The sequence below is a fragment of the Moschus berezovskii genome, chromosome 2 (assembly GCF_049115385.1).
Source record: "Moschus berezovskii isolate FMDL1 chromosome 2, NW_MosBer_1.0, whole genome shotgun sequence".
Lineage (NCBI taxonomy): Eukaryota > Metazoa > Chordata > Mammalia > Artiodactyla > Moschidae > Moschus > Moschus berezovskii.
In genome coordinates, this window is record NC_142461.1 from 108,414,390 (window position 1) to 108,434,015 (window position 19,626).

The 19,626-nt window shown below is 40.0% G+C and overlaps 1 protein-coding gene across 1 annotated transcript in view; it reads right to left on the reverse strand.

The window, feature by feature from the left end:
* Positions 1–19,626, reverse strand: part of TTC21B (tetratricopeptide repeat domain 21B) — a 124,575-nt gene that overhangs the window by 18,826 nt on the left and 86,123 nt on the right. The window contains exons 23-25 of the mRNA XM_055398931.2: positions 12,814–12,964; positions 12,485–12,646; positions 8,303–8,498 (exon numbers count right to left, since the gene is read on the reverse strand). Of these exons, the coding sequence (XP_055254906.1) occupies positions 8,303–8,498; positions 12,485–12,646; positions 12,814–12,964 (509 nt within the window). The remainder of the gene's footprint in view (positions 1–8,302; positions 8,499–12,484; positions 12,647–12,813; positions 12,965–19,626) is intronic.

Consider the following 19,626-nt stretch of genomic DNA (forward strand, 5'->3'; position numbering starts at 1 on the left):
GTTTCTTCCTGGTTCAGTCTAGGGGGACTACCTTTCTAAGAATTTGTCCATTTCTTCCAGGTTGTCCATTTGTTTGGCATACAGTTGTTCACAGGAGTCTCTCATGATTCTTGGTATTTCTGTGGAGTCAACTGTAACTTCTCCTTTTTCATTTCTAATTTTACTGATTTGAGTCCTCTTCCTGTTTTTCTTGATCAGTCTGGCTAAAGGTTTATCAATCTTATTTACCTTTCCAAAGAACCAGCTATTAGTTTAACTGAATTTTGCAATTGCTTTTTGCTTTTCTGTTTCATTTATTTCTGCTCTCATCTTTATGATTTCCTTCCTTTTACTAATTTTAGGTTTTGTTTGTTCTTCTTTCTCTAGTTGTTTTAGGCATAAGGTTATGTTGTTTATTTGAGATTTTTCTTGTTTGAGGTAAGACTGTATTGCTATAAACTTCCCTCTTACAACTGCCTTTGCTGCATCCCATACGTTCTGGACCACTGTCCTTTCATTTTCACTTGTCTCTAGTTTTTTTTTTTAATTTCCTCTTTGATTTCTTCAGCGATCCACTGGTTGTTCAGTAGCATACTGTTTATCCACCACCTGTTTGTGTTTTTTAGAGTTTTTTTTCCTTGTAATTTATTTCTAATCTCGTAGCATTGTGATCAGAAAAGATGCTTGATATGATTTTGATTTTCTTAAATTTACCAAGGCTCGCTTTATGGCCCAACATGAGCTCAATCCTGGAGAATGTTCTGCATGCACTTGAGAAAAATGTGTAGTCTGCTGCTTTTGGATAGAATAGTCTATAAATATCAATAAGTCCAACTCGTGAAAAGTATAATTTTAAGGCCTGTGTTTCCTTATTGTTTGGATGATCTGTCCATTGATGAAAGTGGGGTATTAAAGTCCCCCACTATTATTGTGTTATTGTCGATTTCTCCCTGTATGTGTTAGTATTCGCCTTACAAATTGAGGTGCTCCTATGTTGGATGTTAATTGAGAAATTGGCTGATAACCTTATGGGTTTTTCCTTGGATGTTATTCGTCTTTTTTCCTTTGTTGCTTTTAATAATTTATCTTTGTCTTTAATTTTTGTCAGTTTGATTATCATGTGCCTTGGTGTATTTTTCTTGGGTTTATTCTGTCTTGGACTCTCTGTGCTTCCTGGACATGTTTGATTCCAAAGTACTGGAGTTTCAGCCTCAGCATCACTCCTTCCAATGAATATTCAGGGTTGATTTCCTTTAGGATTGACTGGTTTGATCTCCGTGCTCTTCAAGGAACTCTCAGAGTCTTCACAAGTACCACAGTTCAAAAGCATCAATTCTTTGGTGCTCAGCCTTCTTTATGGTATAATTCTCACATCTGTGCATGACTGGAAAAACCAAAGCATATACAGACCTTTGTCAGCAAAGTGATGGCTCTGCTTTTTAATACACAGTTTAGGTTTGTCATAGCTTTTCTTCTGGAGCAAGCATCTTAATTTCATGACTGCAGTCATGGTTCATAGTGATTTTGGAGCCCAAGAAAATAAACTCTGTCACTGTTTCCATTGTTTCCCCTTCTATTTGCCATAAAGTGATGAGACCAGATGCCATGATGTTAAGGTTTTTGCATGTTGAGTTTTAAGCCAGGTTTTTTTTTAAGCCACTGTCCTCTTTGACCTTCATCAAGAGGCTCTTTAGTTCCTCTCACTTTCTGCCATGAGGGTGGTGTCATCTGCATATCTGAGATTGTTTCTCCCGGCAATCTTGATTCCAGCTTTTGCTTCATCCAACCCGGTATTTCACATGATGTACTCCGCATATAAATTAAACAAACAGGGTGACAATATACAGCCTTGGTGCACTCCTTTCCCAATTTTGAACCAGTCCATTGCTCCATGTCTGGTTCCATGTGCTGCTTTTGTCTTGCACACAGGATTCTCAGGAGCCAGGTAAAGTAGTCTGGTATTCCTATCTCTTTAAGAATTTTCCACAGTCTGTTGTGATCCACACAGTCAAAGGCTTTAGCATAGTCAATGAAGCAGAAGTAGATGTTTTTCTGGAATTCTCTTGCTTTTTCTATAATCCAGCAGATGTTGGCAATTTGATCTCTCGTTCCTCTGCCTTTTCTAAATCCAGCTTGTATATCTGGAAGTTCTCAGTTCATGTACTGTTGAAGCCTAGCTTGAAGGTTTTTGAGTGTTACCTTGTTAGCATGTGAAATGAGTGCAACTGTGGTAGTTTGAATATTCTTTGGGATTGAAATGAAAACACACCTTTTCCAGTACCGTGGCCACTGCTGAGTTTTCCAAATAGCTGGTATATTGAGTGCAGCACTTCAACAACATTGTCTTTCAGGATTTTAAATAGCTCTGCTGGAATTCCTTCACCTTCACTAACTTTGTTCACAGTAATGCTTTCTAAGGCCCACTTAGCTTCACACTCTAGGGTGTCTGGCTCTAGGTAAGTAACCGCACCATCGTGGTTATCTTAATGACCTTAATTTGGTCATTAAGACCTTTTTCTGTATAGTTCTTCTGTGTTTTCCTGTCAGTTCTTCTTAATCTCTTCTGCTTCTGTTAGGTCCTTACTGTTTCTCTTCTTTATTGTGCCCATATTTGCAAGAAATGTTCCCTTGGTATCACTAATCTTTTCGAAGAGATCTCTACTCTTTCCCATTCTATTGTTTTCCTCTATTTCTTTGCATTGTTCACTTAAGAACACTCTTTTATCTCTCCTAGCTATTCTTTCGGAGAAGGCAATGGCAAGCCACTCCAGTACTATTGCCTAGAAAATCCCATGGATGGAGGAGCCTGGTAGGCTGCAGTCCGTGGGGTCACTAAGGGTCGGACACGACTGAGCGACTTCACTTTCACTTTTCACTTTCCACTTTCACACATTGGAGAAGGAAATGGCAACCCACTCCAGTGTTCTTGCCTGGAGAATTCCAGGGACGGGGGAGCCTGGTGGGCTTCCGTCTATGGGGTCACACAGAGTCGGACACGACTGAAGTGACTTAGCAGCAGCAGCAGCAGCTATTCTTTGGAACTCTGTATTCAGATGGGTACATCTTTTCCTGTCTCCTTTTCCTTTTGCTCCTCTTCTTTTCTCAGCTATTCATAAGGCCTCCTCAGACAACCATTTTGCCTTGCTGAATTTCTTTTTCTTGGGGATGGTTTTGGTTACCACCTCCGGTACAATGTTATGAACCTCCATAGTTCTTCAGACACTCTGTTAAAGTTCCAATGTGTAATTTGTTCTAATTAAGGAGTGACAGAAAGGGTTTTATTTGAATGCCAAATATAACCAATTTGGTAAGGATTTTGAAGACATGTGGGATATTATTAATTACTGAACTGTACCCTTATCCCAGGTGGGCTAGATAGGAAAGTATAATAGAGACTTAATATGTATTTGTCAGTCAAATCCTAGGACAGCTCACAAAGAGAAGGGCCCTGAAAAAATGCCGAGATCTATTCACATACTAAAAATATGCCATACTAACATTTAAAGTAAGCTCCCTGATTTAAAATTTACATTCCTTGAGTTTAATTAGAAGCAATCAATTCCTCACAGCTTGATCACTCCTGAGTGAACTGAAGAATGGTTTTTAATACTGCACACCTGCATTCCAACCCCTGCACTGGACCCATGATGCCTTTTCTGGTGCAGACACCGTAAGATGTTCTCTCTTAGGATGTCTGTACCACCTTCTCTCTCTCTCTCTATCACTCTAAAGTGCAACAACTTTATAGCACAAAAGGCGCTATAGCTCTGTTATAAATGATGTACCTTTATAGTCCAAGAGGAGGGAAAGAAAGGAAGTGGACCATTTCAGCTAGGGCTTAATGCATCTTCCACTGTTTCCTCCCATGTCTTCCAGTCACATCCCTGTTTTTCAATCAACCTGAGTGCCAAGCTTCATGGCCTCCCTGCCTTTGTTAACATTTTCCCCTTAACTTAGCATATACTTCCCCATTTCTGCCTGTGAAAATGCAGTTTATCCTGGTTTTTCTTATATCATAACTTCCTCCACAGAAAAGGTCTCTCAGCTCTCTTATACTGTCCCCTATAGCACTTTTATTTGCAACTTTAGAACAGAATGTAACAGGTTTTGCTTTACAGTACTGTCAGCATGCTCGCCTCTTCTTCGGTAGGTTATGAGAAACTTGAAGACAGGAACTATATGTGGCTTCTCTTTGTGAGTCTATGCTTAGCACCCACTGGTTACTCAATGAATATTCATTATCTTTAATATATACAGCCTATGAGTTACACGGGAAAAATGCAAGATAAAATTCACTTATGAAACTTCAATTCATATAGCAGTCTTTGGACAGTGTGGTCAGCAAGCAGATCTGAGGACAGAATATTACTAACCACACGTGTGAGAATGACAAAACATGAGGCAGTCTCACCAAAACAAACCCAAAAAAACTGGCACAGTCTTTCAAGGAAACAGCTGTGATATCACTTAGTGCTTTTTTAAGGTTCTCTCTTAAGCCTCACAGTTCAAAACCACCTTACATGATTGAACATTACTTCACAACATTCAGTAGCTATGACACCTTACTTGAAATGGTGCTTCATCATGTTCTTGCAGATTGTCTTAGACTTGTAGGACAGTCCTATTTCTGGATCAGCTGCTGTCATCCATCTGCTCCCACATAGTCGATTCTACTGAGCACAACTCCTGAGAACACTATTTCAATGCCAGCAGCAGCTCGTAGCTGCTGCCTTGCTGTTTTGTTCCCAGGAGGGCTGGCGGTGGTGGCCAAATGCCACCAGGGATACCTGCACCCAAGCACCAACAGGACTTGCAGGTTTTCCAAAGCCCTCTAGCATCCTGAGAGGCAGGGGAAGGCGTCAGCATAGGGTTTTGTTTTTTTTTTACTTTTCATATTTTGTATATATTTTACAAAATATATAGTAATTTTTTGGATGCTTTGTGATTTTATTTTCCCCAAAGAAAGTTCTTAAAATGAAAAGTTCATAAGGGTTAGGATAACTGAAAGAGCCCCAAATTTTAATAAGACAAAACAAAATGAACCAAAATAAGAGAGAAAAATAAGACAATTTCAGCATAGGGTTTTGATTTACTGTTGTCACTGTGATCTTTGAACCAGAAGAAAACACAGCAAAATTCTGTATATCCTCTGAGAGTTCCCAAATTATTAGTCTTTCATGGTGGAAGAACATAACTAGTGTATACTTCAGTTCAGTCCCTCAGTCGTGTCCGACTCTTTGCGACCCCATGAATCACAACATGCCAGTATACTTAGAACTAGCTATTACCAACAGTTGATGGAGCTATTGTTTAGTCACTAAGTCATGTGGGACTCTTTGTGACCCCACAGGCTATAGCCCACCAGGCTCCTCTGTCCATCAGATTTCCCAGGCAAGAATACAGGAGTAGGTTGCCATTTCTTTCTCCAGGGGATCTTCCTGAAGCAGGGATCGAACCCATGTCTTCTGCATTGGCAAGTGGATTATTACCACTGAGACACCAGGGAAGCCCATTGATGGAGTGGGTACCTAGGATTCTTTCCTTAATAACAAGTAATTGGACAGTAGAGCATTGTACCAGCGAAGGGTAAATAGATGGCCCAGAGGGTAATGAGGGTGGTGGGTTTGAATGGGGTGAAAAGAGAAAGCCTTTGATTTAACAATAAAAATTCATTATTGTTAAATATTATTATTACTGTTGCAGGGGGTGATTACAGTCTTGCTAAAGAATAATATTATTTGCATGATTGAATTACAAGTTGTCAGTACTGATCTCACTTAGTCCTTAGAGCTGGAAAAATTTCAGGTTCACATAAGTGAAAAGGTGATATCAAGGCACTCTGGTATTTATTTCCACTTAGTAGGTTAACCTAGGCTATACCTATAACACATGATAAAATCATTCCCTTGAGAATTAATTTTTGCCCTCCTGTAGAATTTCCCTTCTCAAGAACTCACCATTGTAATAGAGATAAATATAACAACGTATTTGAATACAGAGTATAACAACACATTTGAATACAGAGTTCCAAAGAACAGCAAGGAGAGATAAGAAAGCCTTTCTTCAGTGATCAGTGCAAAGAAACAGAGGAAAACAATAGAATGGGAAAGACTAGAGATCTCTTTAAGAAAATTAGAGATACCAAGGGAATTTTCATATAAGATGGGCACAATAAAGGACAGAAATGGTATGGACCTAACAGAAGCAGAAGATATTAAGAAGAGGTGGCAAGAATACACAGAAGAACTGTACAAAAAGATCTTCACGACCCAGATAATCAGGATGGTGTGATCACTCGCCTAGAGCCAGACATCCTGGAATGTGAAGTCAAGTGGGCCTTAGGAAGCATCATACGAACAAAGTGAGTGGAGGTGATGGAATTCCAGTACTGCTGCTGCTGCTGCTGCTAAGTCACTTCAGTCGTGTCCGATTCAGTGTGACCCCATAGACGGAAGCCCACCAGGCTCCCCCACAGCTATTTCAAATCCTGAAAGATGATGCTGTGAAAGTGCTGCACTCAATATGCCAGCAAATTTGGAAAACTCAGTAGTGGCCACAGTAGTGGAAATGGTCAGGTTTCATTCCAATCCCAAAGAAAGGCAATGCCAAAGAATGCTCAAACTACTGCACAATTTTTCTCATCTAACATGCTAATAAAGTAATGCTTAAAATTCTCCAAGTCAGGCTTCAGAAATACATGAACTGTGAAATTCCAGATGTTCAAGCTAGATTTAGAAAAGGCAGAGGAACTGGAGATCAAATTGCCAACACCTGCTGGATCATCAAAAAAGCAAGAGAGTTCCAGAAAAACATCTGCTTCACTGACTATGCCAAAGGCTTTGACTGTGTGGATCACAACAAACTATGGAAAATTCTGAAAGAGATGGGAATACCAAACCACCTTACCTGCCTCCTGAGAAATCTGTATGCAGGTCAAGAAGCAACAGTTAGAACTGGACATGGAACAACAGACTGGTTCCATTCGGGAAAGGAGTACATCAAGGCTGTATATTGTCACCCTGCTTACTTAACTTCTATGCAGAGTACATCATGAGAAATGCTGGACTGGATGAAGCACAAGCTGGAATCAAGACTGCCAGAAGAAATATCAATAACCTCAGATATGCAGATGACACCACCCTTATGGCAGAAAGTGAAGAACAACTAAAGAGCCTCTAGATTAAAGTGAAAGAGGAGAGTGAAAAAGTTGGTTTAAAACTCAACAGTAAGAAAACTAAGATCATGGCATCTGGTCCCATCACTTCATGGGAAATAGATGGGGAAACAGTGGCTGACTTTATTTTGGGGGGCTCCAAAATCACTGCAGATGGTGATTGCAGCCATGAAACTAAAAGATGCTTGCTCCTTGGAAGAAAAGTTATGACCAACCAAGACATCATATTAAAAAGCAAAGACATTACTTTGCCAACAAAGGTCCGTTTAGTTAAAGCTATGGCTTTTCCAGTAGTCATGTATGGATGTGAGAGTTGGACTAGAAAGAAAGCTGATTGCCGAAGAATTGATGCTTTTGAACTGTGGTGTTGGAGAAGACTCTTGAGAGTCCCTTGGACAGCAAGGAGATCCAACCAGTCCATTCTAAAGGAGATCAGTCCTGAATATTCATTGGAAGGACTGATGCTGAAGCTGAAACTCTAATACTCTGGCCACCTGATGTGAAGAACTGACTCATCTGAAAAGACCCGGATGCGGGGAAAGACTGAAGGTGGGAGGAAAAGGCGATGACAGAGGATGAGATAAATTGGATGGCATCACCGACTCAATGGACATGAGTTTGAGTAAACTCTGGGAGTTGGTGATGGACAGGGAGGGCTGGTGTGCTGCAGTCCATAGGGTTGCAAAGAGTTGGACATGACTGAGCGACTGAACTGAACTGATAGCAACACATCAGCATTTAACAATGCGCATTTAACAATGCCTCCTCTGAAAACAAAGGTGCCTGATGGAAAATCATACCAAGCTGTATTCCTAATTTTTAATAATTGTAAATAATGAAGTCCATCTTCAGAAAATAAACAACTAATAAAAACACGTATATCTACACCACCAGGGAAAGGTACTGGTGGAGTACGTGGTAAAGAATCTGCTTGCAATGTGGGAGACCTGGGTTTGAATCCTGGGTTGGGAAGATTTCCCTGGAGGAGGGCATGGTAACTCACTGCAGTATTCTTGACTGGAGAATCCCCATGGACAGACAAGCCTGGTAGCCTACAGTTCATGGGGTTGCAAAGAGCTGGACACAACTATGCGACTAAACACAGCAAGGAAAGGTAACATGTGAAGTTGAAAAAGAAAATCTACTAACCTCAGATGCTGCTATTTCACTGAAGGTATTCAGTGCCTGCTCCACATTAGATTTCTGTTTGGTGGCCATTAGGCAATAGTTTTCCATTATGCGAAGCTGTACATGACCCTGAACAGTCTGAGGTTTTAGTTCTTTAAGGAGCTTTTCTGCTGTTCTCACTGCTAACTGCACAGACTCTTGCTTCTCAGTTGATTTACTGTATACAATTAAAAATAAATCTGTTAATATCTATTACTCATGAAACAAAATTCATTGAGATTAGAATGAGCTTGAGCGTATACTGGTTTCTACTTTTCTAACTAATTTAAAACTAATCCTATTGAAGAATATCATTTATTCTTTTCTAATATAAATTAAAGCACACTTAGTTTTAAAAAACAAAACTAACATAGCTTCAATCAAACATCATTAGACATTTATTCACTTTAAATTGAAAACAAAAACTGGATACTATCCACCTGTGCTAAGTGTATTCATTTCACAAATACAAAACTGAATTTAGGATAAGTAGAATCATCCAATTATCAAATAGCATATTCGCTCAGATATTGAAAAAACAAGACAATAAAATATTGTAAATCAACTGTACTTCAATTTAAAAAAATTAATTTTTAAAAAGGAGGGAGCAGAAAGTAACTATGTTAAAGTTCTTACTATGTGCCAAGCACTGTATTACTTCATTCAATCAATGCTGAATCCATTTTATATATGAGAAAACCAAGGCTCCAACAGAGAAAGTATTAATAATTTTCCAAAGGTCACATATCTATATTAAACCTAGGATTTGAATCTAAGTTTGCCAGACATATAAAGTGTACTTAATTTTCCTCACCCTGTTGCCTATTAAGACTTTTAAGAAAATAAATTCTGTATTTGTCAAAAGGCTGTACATTTTAAGTGCAATAACAATTTGTGCAATAGCAATTTTCTTATATACTGAACCACACCTGAATATAATGTATTAGTAAATCAATGAACAAAAGGAAATTACATTCTCAAAGCCTAATAATGACTGAAGCCCCTGATCTTCTCAGGCTTTTACCTTCTCTAAAACGTTTTACACTGTTGGTAACCTTCTCCCAAGCTCCTCTTCTTTGTTTTTTAAGATTAGAGTTTTCCTTCTCTTTCCACCAAAGTCATTGTCCTTTCCTTACCTCTCTTCCTCCTCTAATCTCCTTGAATGTTCAGTTCAGTTCAGTCGCTCAGTCATGTCTGACTCTTTGAGACCCCATGAATCACAGCACACCAGGCCTCCCTGTCCATCACCAACTCCCGGAGTTCACTCAAACTCATGTCCATTGAGTCGGTGATGCCATCCAGCCATCTCATTCTCTGTCGTCCCCGTCTCCTCCCATCCCCAATCCCTCCAAGCATCAGACTCTTTTCCAGTGAGTCAACTCGTCGCATGAGGTGGCCAAAGTATTGCAGTTTCAGCTTTAGCATAAGTCTTTCCAATGAACACCCACGATTGATCTCCTTTAGAATGGACTGGTTGGATCTCCTTGCAGTACAAGGGACTCTCAAGAGTCTTCTCCAGCACCACAGTTCAAAAGCATCAATTCTTCAGTGATCAGCTTTCTTCACAGTCCAACTCTCACATCCGTACATGACCACGGGAAAACCATAGCCTTGACTAGACGGACCTTGGATGGCAAAGTAATGTCTCTGCTTTTTAATATGCTATCTAGGTTGGTCATAACTTTCCTTCCAAGGAGTAAGCATCTTTTAATTTCCGCTGCAATCGGCATCTGCAGTGATTTTGGAGCCCAAAAAAATATGACACTGTTTCCACTGTTTCCCCATCTATTTCCCATGAAGTGATGGGACCAGATGCCATGATCTTCGTTTTCTGAATGTTGAGCTTCAAGCCAAACTTTTCACTCTCCTCTTTCACTTTCATCAAGAGGCCTTTGAGTTCCTCTTCACTTTCTGCCATAAGGGTGGTGTCATCTGCATATCTGAGGTTATTGATATTTCTCCCGGCAATCTTGATTCCAGCTTGTGCTTCTTCCAGCCCAGCGTTCCTCATGATGTACTCTGCATAGAAGTTAAATAAACAGGGTGACAATATACAACCTTGACGTACTCCTTTTCCTATTTGGAACCAGTCTGTTGTTCCATGTCCAGTTTTAACTATTGCTTCCTGACCTGCATACAGGTTTCTCAAGAGGCAGGTCAGGTGGTCTGGGATTCCCATCTCTTTCAGAATGTTCCACAGTTTATTGTGATCCACATAGTCAAAGGCTTTGGCATAGTCAATGAAGCAGAAATAGATGTTTTTCTGGAACTCTTGCTTTCTCCATGATCCAGCGGATGTTGGCAATTTGATCTCTGGTGCCTCTGCCTTTTCTAAAACCTGCTTGAACATCTGGAAGTTCACGCTTCACATATTGCTGAAGCCTGGCTTGGAGAATTTTGAGCATGACTTTCCTAGCGTGTGAGATGAGTGCAACTGTGCAGTAGTTTGAGCATTCTTTGGCATTGCCTTTCTTTGGGATTGGAATGAAGACTGACCTTTTCCAGTCCTGTGGCCACTGCTGAGTTTTCCAAATTTGCTGTGTTAGCACACCCCAAATTTAGTTCTTAGACTTCCATTACTGCATTATACTTGAAAACAGGTCATTCATGGGGTCCCGACTACCCACTCAGCACTGGTCCCCCAAATTTGTATCTCCAGCTCTGACTTCCCTTTTGAGTTCTGTACTCTGAATTTGGTGTGTTCAACCCATGGCTGAAGATTTCCATGTGGACAGCCTTTAGTTTCATAACAACAGTAGGATACTCTAACCTTTCTAAAACAAACCTCTCCCTTCCTGTAAATCCTTCCATGGGCCTCTATGATCCAAGCCTTCAAAGCTGTCCCTGACACATCTCAGCAACTGGGTCCTATTTTCTTCCACTCTATGCAGCTTCCCCCAACTGCTATGATTTCTACGAATTCCTCCAATACTTAACATCAACTTAACCCATTTCTGTTTTGTTGGAGATTGAATGGTTTCAGATACTGTCTTGCCTACCAGGTCAAATGCATGTTCCTGGAGGCAGAAACTGTCTCTTCTATTCCCTTTACATCCTTATACGCTCCCCTCCCTGCCTCCTCGATTCTGAGGAAAGGACAAGCAACAAACACACCCTGAGAGAAATATAGCCACTGACCAGTGGCGCACCACAAGGCTGGCAGCAGATGTGCTGAGGCCAGGTAGGACTCAACCTAGACCTTGCCTCCGCCATATTCTAACTCCATCACATCAGACAGGTTAACTTGGAGCTTTTTCACAATGTTGTAATAGGGAATAAATATTAATAAGACAGTGCGTTAATAAAGTATAGGGCACAGGGTTTGGCAGATAGCTATCACGTTAGGAAGTTTCTGTTATGTGGACAATTTTTTCCAAAGTAATCAAACTCTACAATTCATCCCATTTTTTACAGAGTAACTGGGGGGCTCTCTTTAATAACATCGAAGGAAAGTTATGACCAACCTAGATAGCATATTAAAGAGCAGGGACATTACCTTGCCAACCAAGGTCCTTCTAGTCAAGGCTATGGTTTTTCCCGTGGTCATGTATGGATATGAGAGTTGGACTGTGAGGAAGGCTGATCGCCAAAGAATTGATGCTTTTGAACTGTGGTGCTGGAGAAGACTCTTGAGAGTCCCTTGGACTGCAAGGAGATCCAACCAGTCCATTCTAGAGGAGATCGATCCTGGGTGTTCATTGGAAGGACTTATGCTAAAGCTGAGACTCCAATACTTCGGCCACCTCATGCGATGAGTTGACTCACTGGAAAAGACTCTGATGCTGGGAGCGATTGGGGGTAGGAGGAGACGGGGAAGACAGAGAATGAGGTGGCTGGATATCATTACCAACTCGATGGACATGAGTTTGAGTGAACTCCGGGAGTTGGTGATGGACAGGGAGGCCTGGCGTGCTATGGTTCATGGGGTCTCTAAGAGTCGGACACGAGTGAGCGACTGAACTGAACTGATTCTGATTTAGGAAACGTTCCATAAGCATTTCATACTTGTTTCAGAAAAGAGTTATTACAGATGATTTATTCACTAAACTTTCATTAGTGCTATCCTGGAATTTAGTTCTCCTTTATAAAATACCCTTGCTTATTTGCCCCAACAAGTGTTTCTTTTTTTTTTTTTTAAAGTGTATCTTATCAACTACTACTCACCCTAGATCTGCATCCAGATTTTCAAATACTTCACCTCCAACAGTTTCATTATCTGGATTCAAACAGATTTCTATCATATTATAAAGGGCGTTTTGGCCCCAGTCACTGTCTTTCCGAGCTTTATTAAAATGTCGAAGGGCATCGTTTGGTTCTCCAGTATACCTTGTTAGATGTTAAAAAAAAAAATTACTTATTTCAATCACTACAAACTTTAAATCATTTATAATTTATTTTATTTAGTAAATAAAACTATCACTTTAAAATGCAGAAATTTTGTAATTCAATGAGAAAAAAAACATTATATAGAGTTTATTTGCTAATAGATTTACCAAAGATATAATCCTTTACAGTACTGAAATCCTGGCTCCAGTTTTGCTCTGGAGTTTCGTTTCTCAGCCATTAAGAAAAATCGTGGAACATCTTCAAGTTTTCCACATCTTCTTAAGAAATCAATTAAACGAGATAACGTCATATAATTATCTAGAAACAAAGAACATTTCAGTTACGGACAATATTTTACAGCTTTTGTTTTGATGGTTGAAATCTTACTTTATTAAAGTATAGTTTGATTCAAATGAAGTGCAATTTAAACAAAAGAAGTGCCTTAGGGGTTTTAAGTCCCTAAAGAGACGGTATGGACAGTGGATGATTTCTCAAACAATAAAGGTGGGGTTGGTCTGGTCACAGTGAGAGAATGTTCATTATAGGCAAATCTATAAAATGCATGTTCGTTTTGACTTACTTTTCAGTCATTATTCCTTGGACCAAAACCTTCTAGAAAGAAACAGCCTCTGCACAATCTAAACTCTTAGAGGTACAATTCAGGAGGATCAATTTGACTGCACAGGACAAGTCCGTCTCTGAGGTCTGCTTTCTGACTTCTGCTTCTGAGGTGGTGCCGATGGTAAAGAACCTGCCTGCTAATGCAGGAAAAGTAAGAGACGTGGGTTCGATCCCTGGGTCAGGAAGATACCCTGGAGAATGGCATGGCAACCCACTTCCGTATTCTTGCCTGGAGAATCCCATGGACAGTAGAGCCTGGTAGGTTATAGTCCATAGGGTTGCACAGAGTTGAACACGAACGAAGAGACTTAACAGGCAGGCAGCTAGGAAGCAGGTGAGAACATCTTGATGATAACGTTTCGGGTGGACAATTAGGAATTTTACTCCAGACATGCCTTAATGTGTGTATGTACCTGAAACACTAGATATCCACTTGCCGTATTATAACCTTAACATATTAATCCCAGTATTTTAATCCTATTTTATCTTCTTCTAAGGAAAAAGAGTTATTTAGTCTTGGGTATAATTTTCTGGCACGCTCTGCCAGAAATTAAATCTATTCAGTCCTTTCTAATCACTAAAATACTAAATTTTGAGAATCATTTTAATACGTATTTTTTAAGATTATAAAAATAATGCATGGACACTTCAGAAAATTTGGAAAACAATAGAAAAGTATAAAGGAGAAAAATAATCCCTCATATTCCCACCAACTAGAGATTACCACATTTTGGTACATTTCCTATGTTTATGAGTGGAAATCAATTTATAAATATTTAAATGCAAACAAATATGTTGCTTACATATATAAAAGTTAGAGTCATGTCTGGGATTCTGATTTTGACTCAACATTGTATAGTAAACATTTCCCAACTGTCACAAAATGGTATTCAGAAACATTTTAGTCACTGCACTCTTGTCTATCACACCGATGGCTCATACTTTATTTCTGTATAGTTATGTTTTTTAGGTATTGGATCTTATAAGTATCTGTTAGCACAGGACGCACAGCAGGGGATTTATAAAATTCCTTATTTATAAAAGCTACTCTGATCATTTTGATGGGGCTTCCCTGATAGCTCAGTTGGTAAAGAATCCACCTGCAATGCAAGAGACCCTGGTTTGATTCCTGGGTTGGGGAGAATCGCTGAAGAAGGGATAGGCTACCCACTCTAGTATTCTTGGGCTTCCCTTGTGGCCCAGCTGGTAAAGAATCTGCCCGCAACGTGGGAGACTGGGTTCGATACCTGGGTTGGGAAGATCCCCTGGAGAAGGGAAAGGCTACTCACTCCAGTATTCTAGCCCAGAGAATTCCATGGACTATACCCATGGGGTCACTGAATTCCTAGAATTAAAGTACACACATACAAATAAAGACTTTTAAAAGCAATTTATCCTGATTCTATTTTCTAAGGAAAGAGAACATGCCATATAATCCAGCTCTTTCACTTCTCGGTATCTACCCCCAAGAACTGAAAGCAGGGACCTAATGAAATATTTGTACACCAGTGTTCACAGCAGCCAAAAGGTGTAAATAACCCAAATGTCCATCAGTGGATGCATGGATAAACAAATCATGGTATATATATGTAAAGGCATATTATTTCAACTTAAAAAGGAAGGAAATTCTGATGTGCCCCACACAACATAGATAACCCTTAAAAACAGGAATTAAGTGAAATAAGCCAACAAAAAAAGAACAAGTACTGTATGATTCCATTTATAAAAGGTATCCAGAGGAATCAAATACAGAGGCAAAAAGTAGATGGTGATTGTCAGCGCCTGCAGGAAATGGGGAGTTAGGGTATAGAGTTTCAGTTTGAAACGATGATAAAGTTCTCAGGATGGATGATGGTGATGGTTACACAAAAATGTCAGTGTACTTAATGCCACTAAACCACACGCTGAAGAATGGCTAACATGGCAAATTTTATGTTATGTATGTTTTAACGAACACACAAAAAAAATCATTAAAAAACAGGAACCTCTGTGGGCTTTGCATCCACTCTTTTACATGATGTCAACACAATCCCAAAGAAAGGCAATGCCAAATAATGCTCAAACTACCACACAATTGCACTCGTCTCACACGCTAGTAAAGTCATGCTCAAAATTCTCCAAGCCAGGCTTCAGCAGTATGTAAACCGTGAACTCCCAGATGTTCAAGCAGGTTTTAGAAAAGGCAGAGGCACCAGAGATCAAATTGCCAACATCCGCTGGATCATGGAGAAAGCAAGAGAGTTCCAGAAAAACATCTATTTCTGCTTCATTGACTATGCCAAAGCCTTTGACTGTGTCGATCACGATAAACTGTGGAACATTCTGAAAGAGATGGGAATACCAGACCACCTGACCTGCCTCTTGAGAAACCTGTATGCAGGTCAGGAAGCAACAGTTAGAACTGGACATGGAACAACAGACTGGTTCCAAATAGGAAAAGGCATACGTCAAGGTTGTATATTGTCACCTTGCTTATTTAACTTATATGCAGAGTACACCATGAGGAACGCTAGGCTGGAAGAAGCAAAAGCTGGAATCAAGATTGCTGGGAGAAATATCAATAACCTCAGATATGCAGATGACACCACCCTTATGGCAGAAAGTGAAGAGGAACTCAAAAGCCTCTTGATGAAAGTGAAAGAGGAGAGTGAAAAGGCTGGCTTGAAGCTCAACATTCAGAAAACAAAGATCATGGCATCTGGTCCCATCACTTCATGGGAAATAGATGGAAAAACAGTGGAAACAGTGTCAGGCTTTATTTTTTTGGGCTCCAAAATCACTGCAGATGCTGACTGCAGCCATGAAATTAAAAGACTCTTGCTCCTTGGAAGGAAAGTTATGACCAACCTTGACAGTATATTAAAAAGCAGAGACATTACTTTGCCAACCAAGGTCCATCTAGTCAAGGCAATGGTTTTTCCCGTGGTCATGTATGGATGTGAGAGTTGGACTGTGAAGAAGGCTGATCGCCGAAGAATCGATGCTTTTGAACTGTGGTGTTGGAGAAGACTCTTGAGAGTCCCTTATACTGCAAGGAGATCCAACCAGTCCATTCTAAGGGAGATCAGTCCTGGATGTTCATTGGAGGGACTGATGCTAAAGCTGAAACTGCAATACTTTGGCCACCTCATGCGACGAGTTGACTCACTGGAAAAGACTCTGATGCTGGGAAAGGTTGGGGGCGGGAGGAGAAGGGGACGACAGAGAATAAGATGGCTGGATGGCATCACCGACTCTGTGGACATGAGTTTGAGTGTACTCCAGGAGTTGGTGATGGACAGGGAGGCCTGGCGTGCTGTGATTCATGGGGTTGTGGAGAGTCGGACACGACTGAGCGACTGAACTGAACTGAACTGAACACAATCCAGGTTACAATGTAATCATTTGTCTTTTTAAAAGTTTTTATTGACACATAGTTGACCTACAATGGTATGTGAATTTCTGCTGTACAGAAAGTGATTCAGTTATACAAATATACACTTTTATTAATATCCTTTTCCACTACGGTTAATCACAGGATACTGAATATACAATATTGTGCTATACAGCAGACCCTTGTTGTTTGTCCATTCCCTCTGTAATAGCTCAGATCTGCTAATCCCAACCTCCCACTACATCCTTCCCTGAACTCTCTTCCCCACAGCAACCACAGCTCTTCTCTACATCCATGAGTTTGTTTTGTAGATAGGTTCATCTGTCATATTTTAGACTTCACATGTAAGTGATATCATATGCTATTTGTCTTTCTCTTTCTGACTTACTTCACCTATTATGATAATCCCTAATCCATGTTGCTGCAAATGGCATGATTTCATTCTGTTTATCATGGCTGAGTAATATTCCATTGTATATATGTACTACTACTTCTTTATCCATTCCTAAGTTGATGGATATTTAGGTTGTTTCCATGTCTTGGCTATTGTGAATAGCGCTGCTATGAACATAAGGGTGCACATTTCTTTTTTAGATTAGAGTTTTGTCTGCATATATACACGGGAGTGGGATTGATGAATCAAACAGTATTTCTAGTTTTAGTTTTCTTAGGAACTTTTATTATGGTTTTCCATAGTGGCTGTACCTACTTACATTCCCACCAACAACAGTGTAGGAGGGTCCCTTTTTCTCCATATCTTCTCCAGCATTTGTTACTTGTAGAGTTTTTAATAATAGCTATTCTGACCGGTGTACGGTGGTATTTCATCGCAGTTTGATTTGCAATTCTCTAATTAGCTATGTTGAGTACCTTTTCATGTGCCTATAGTCCCTTTATATTTCTTTGGAGAAATGTCAAATTAGGTCTTCTGCCCATTTTAAAGTGTTTTTTTTTTTTTTTTTCCTTTTTAGCTGTTGAGTTGTATGAGCTGCTTGTATAGTTTGAAAACTAAGCCCTTGCTGGCTGCATCATTTGTAAATATTTTCTCCCATTCTTTGAATCTTTTCAGTTTGTTTACAGTTTCCTTTGCTGTGCAGAAGCTTTCCTCTTTAAAGAACTAGCTCTTAGTTTTATTGATATTTTCTATTGCTTTAAATCTCTATTTATTCCCTATTTGATCTTTATTATTCCTTCCTTCTGCTGACTTTAGGTTTTATTAGTTCTTCTTTTTCTAATTCTTTTAAGTGGCAAATTAGGTTGTTCAAGATTTTTCCTGTTACTTTGAGGAAGGCCTGCATTGCTATAAACTTCCCTCTAAGAATTGCTTTTGTTGCATCCCATAGATTTTTGTATGGCTGTGTTTTCATTTGCCTGAAGGTATTTTTTAATTTCCTCTTTGTTTTACTATTCATTCATTAGTTTTTTTAGTAGTATGTTCTTTTGTTTCCATGGAATAATTTTTTCTTATTTATTTTTCTGTCACTGATTTCTAGTTTCATGCCACTGTGGTCAGAAAAGATGCTTAAGATTATTTCTATACTTTTAAAATTCACCGAGGCCCATTTGTGCCCTAGTATGTGGTCAATTCTAGAGAACGTTTCAGGTGCGTGTAAAGAATGCGTACTCTGGGGGGATAGGGGTTTTAATGATCTGAACATATCAATTAAGTCTTAACTGTACTATTGTATCACTCGGGATCTCTGCTGCCTTATTCATTTCCTGTCTAGAAGATCTGTCCATTGACTTAAATGAGGTGTAAAAGTCTCCTATTATTGTATTCTTGTCGATTTCTCCTTTTATGTCTGTTAGTATTGTTTGAGACATTTGGGTGCTCCTATATTAAGTGCAGGTCATCCTGACCTGTGTGCAGGTCATCCTGACCTGTATGCAGGTCAGGAAGCAACAGTCAGAACTGTACATGGAACAACAGACTGGTTCCAAATAGGTAAAGGAGTACGTCAAGGATGTATATTGTCACCTTGCTTATTTAACTTATATGCAGAGTATGTCATGAGGAACGCTGGGCTGGAAGAAGCACAAGCTGGAATCAAGATTGCTGGGAGAAATATCAATAACCTCAGACATGCAGATGACACCACCCTTATGGCAAAAAGTGAAGAGGAACTCAAAAGCCTCTTGATGAAAGTGAAAGAGGAGAGTGAAAAGGTTGGCTTGAAGCTCAACATTCAGAAAACAAAGATCATGGCATCTGGTCCCATCACTTCATGGGAAATAGATGGAAAACAGTGGAAACAGTGTCAGACTTTATTTTTTGGGGCTCCAAAATCACTGCAGATGCTGATTGCAGCCAGGAAATTAAAAGACGCTTGCTCCTTGGAAGGAAAGTTATGACCAACCTTTTTAATATAAAAGCAGAGACATTACTTTGCCAACCAAGGTCCATCTAGTCAAGGCTATGGTTTTTCCAGTGGTCATGTATGGATGTGAGAGTTGGACTGTGAAGAAAGCTGATCGCCGAAGAATTGATGCTTTTGAACTGTGGTGTTGGAGAAGACTCTTGAGAGTCCCTTGGACTGCAAGGAGATCCAACCAGTCCATTCTAAAGGAGATCAGTTCTGGGTGTTCATCGGAAGGACTGATGCTAAAGCTGAAACTGCAGTACTTTGGCCACCTCATGCGACGAGTTGACTCACTGGAAAAGACTCTGATGCTGGGAAAGGTTGGGGGCGGGAGGAGAAGGGGACGACAGAGAATGAGATGGCTGGATGGCATCACCGATGCTGTGGACATGAGTTTGAGTGAACTCCGGGAGTTGGTGATGGACAGGGAGGCCTGGTGTGCTGTGATTCATGGGGTCGCGGAGAGTCGGACACGACTGAGCGACTAACTGAACTGAACTGATATTAAGTGCATATATGTTGCTGCTGCTGCTGTTCAGTCATTAAGTTGTGTGTGACTCTCTGCTACCCCACGGACTGCAGCATGCTGGGCTCTTCTGTCCTCCATGATCTCCCAGTTTGCTCAA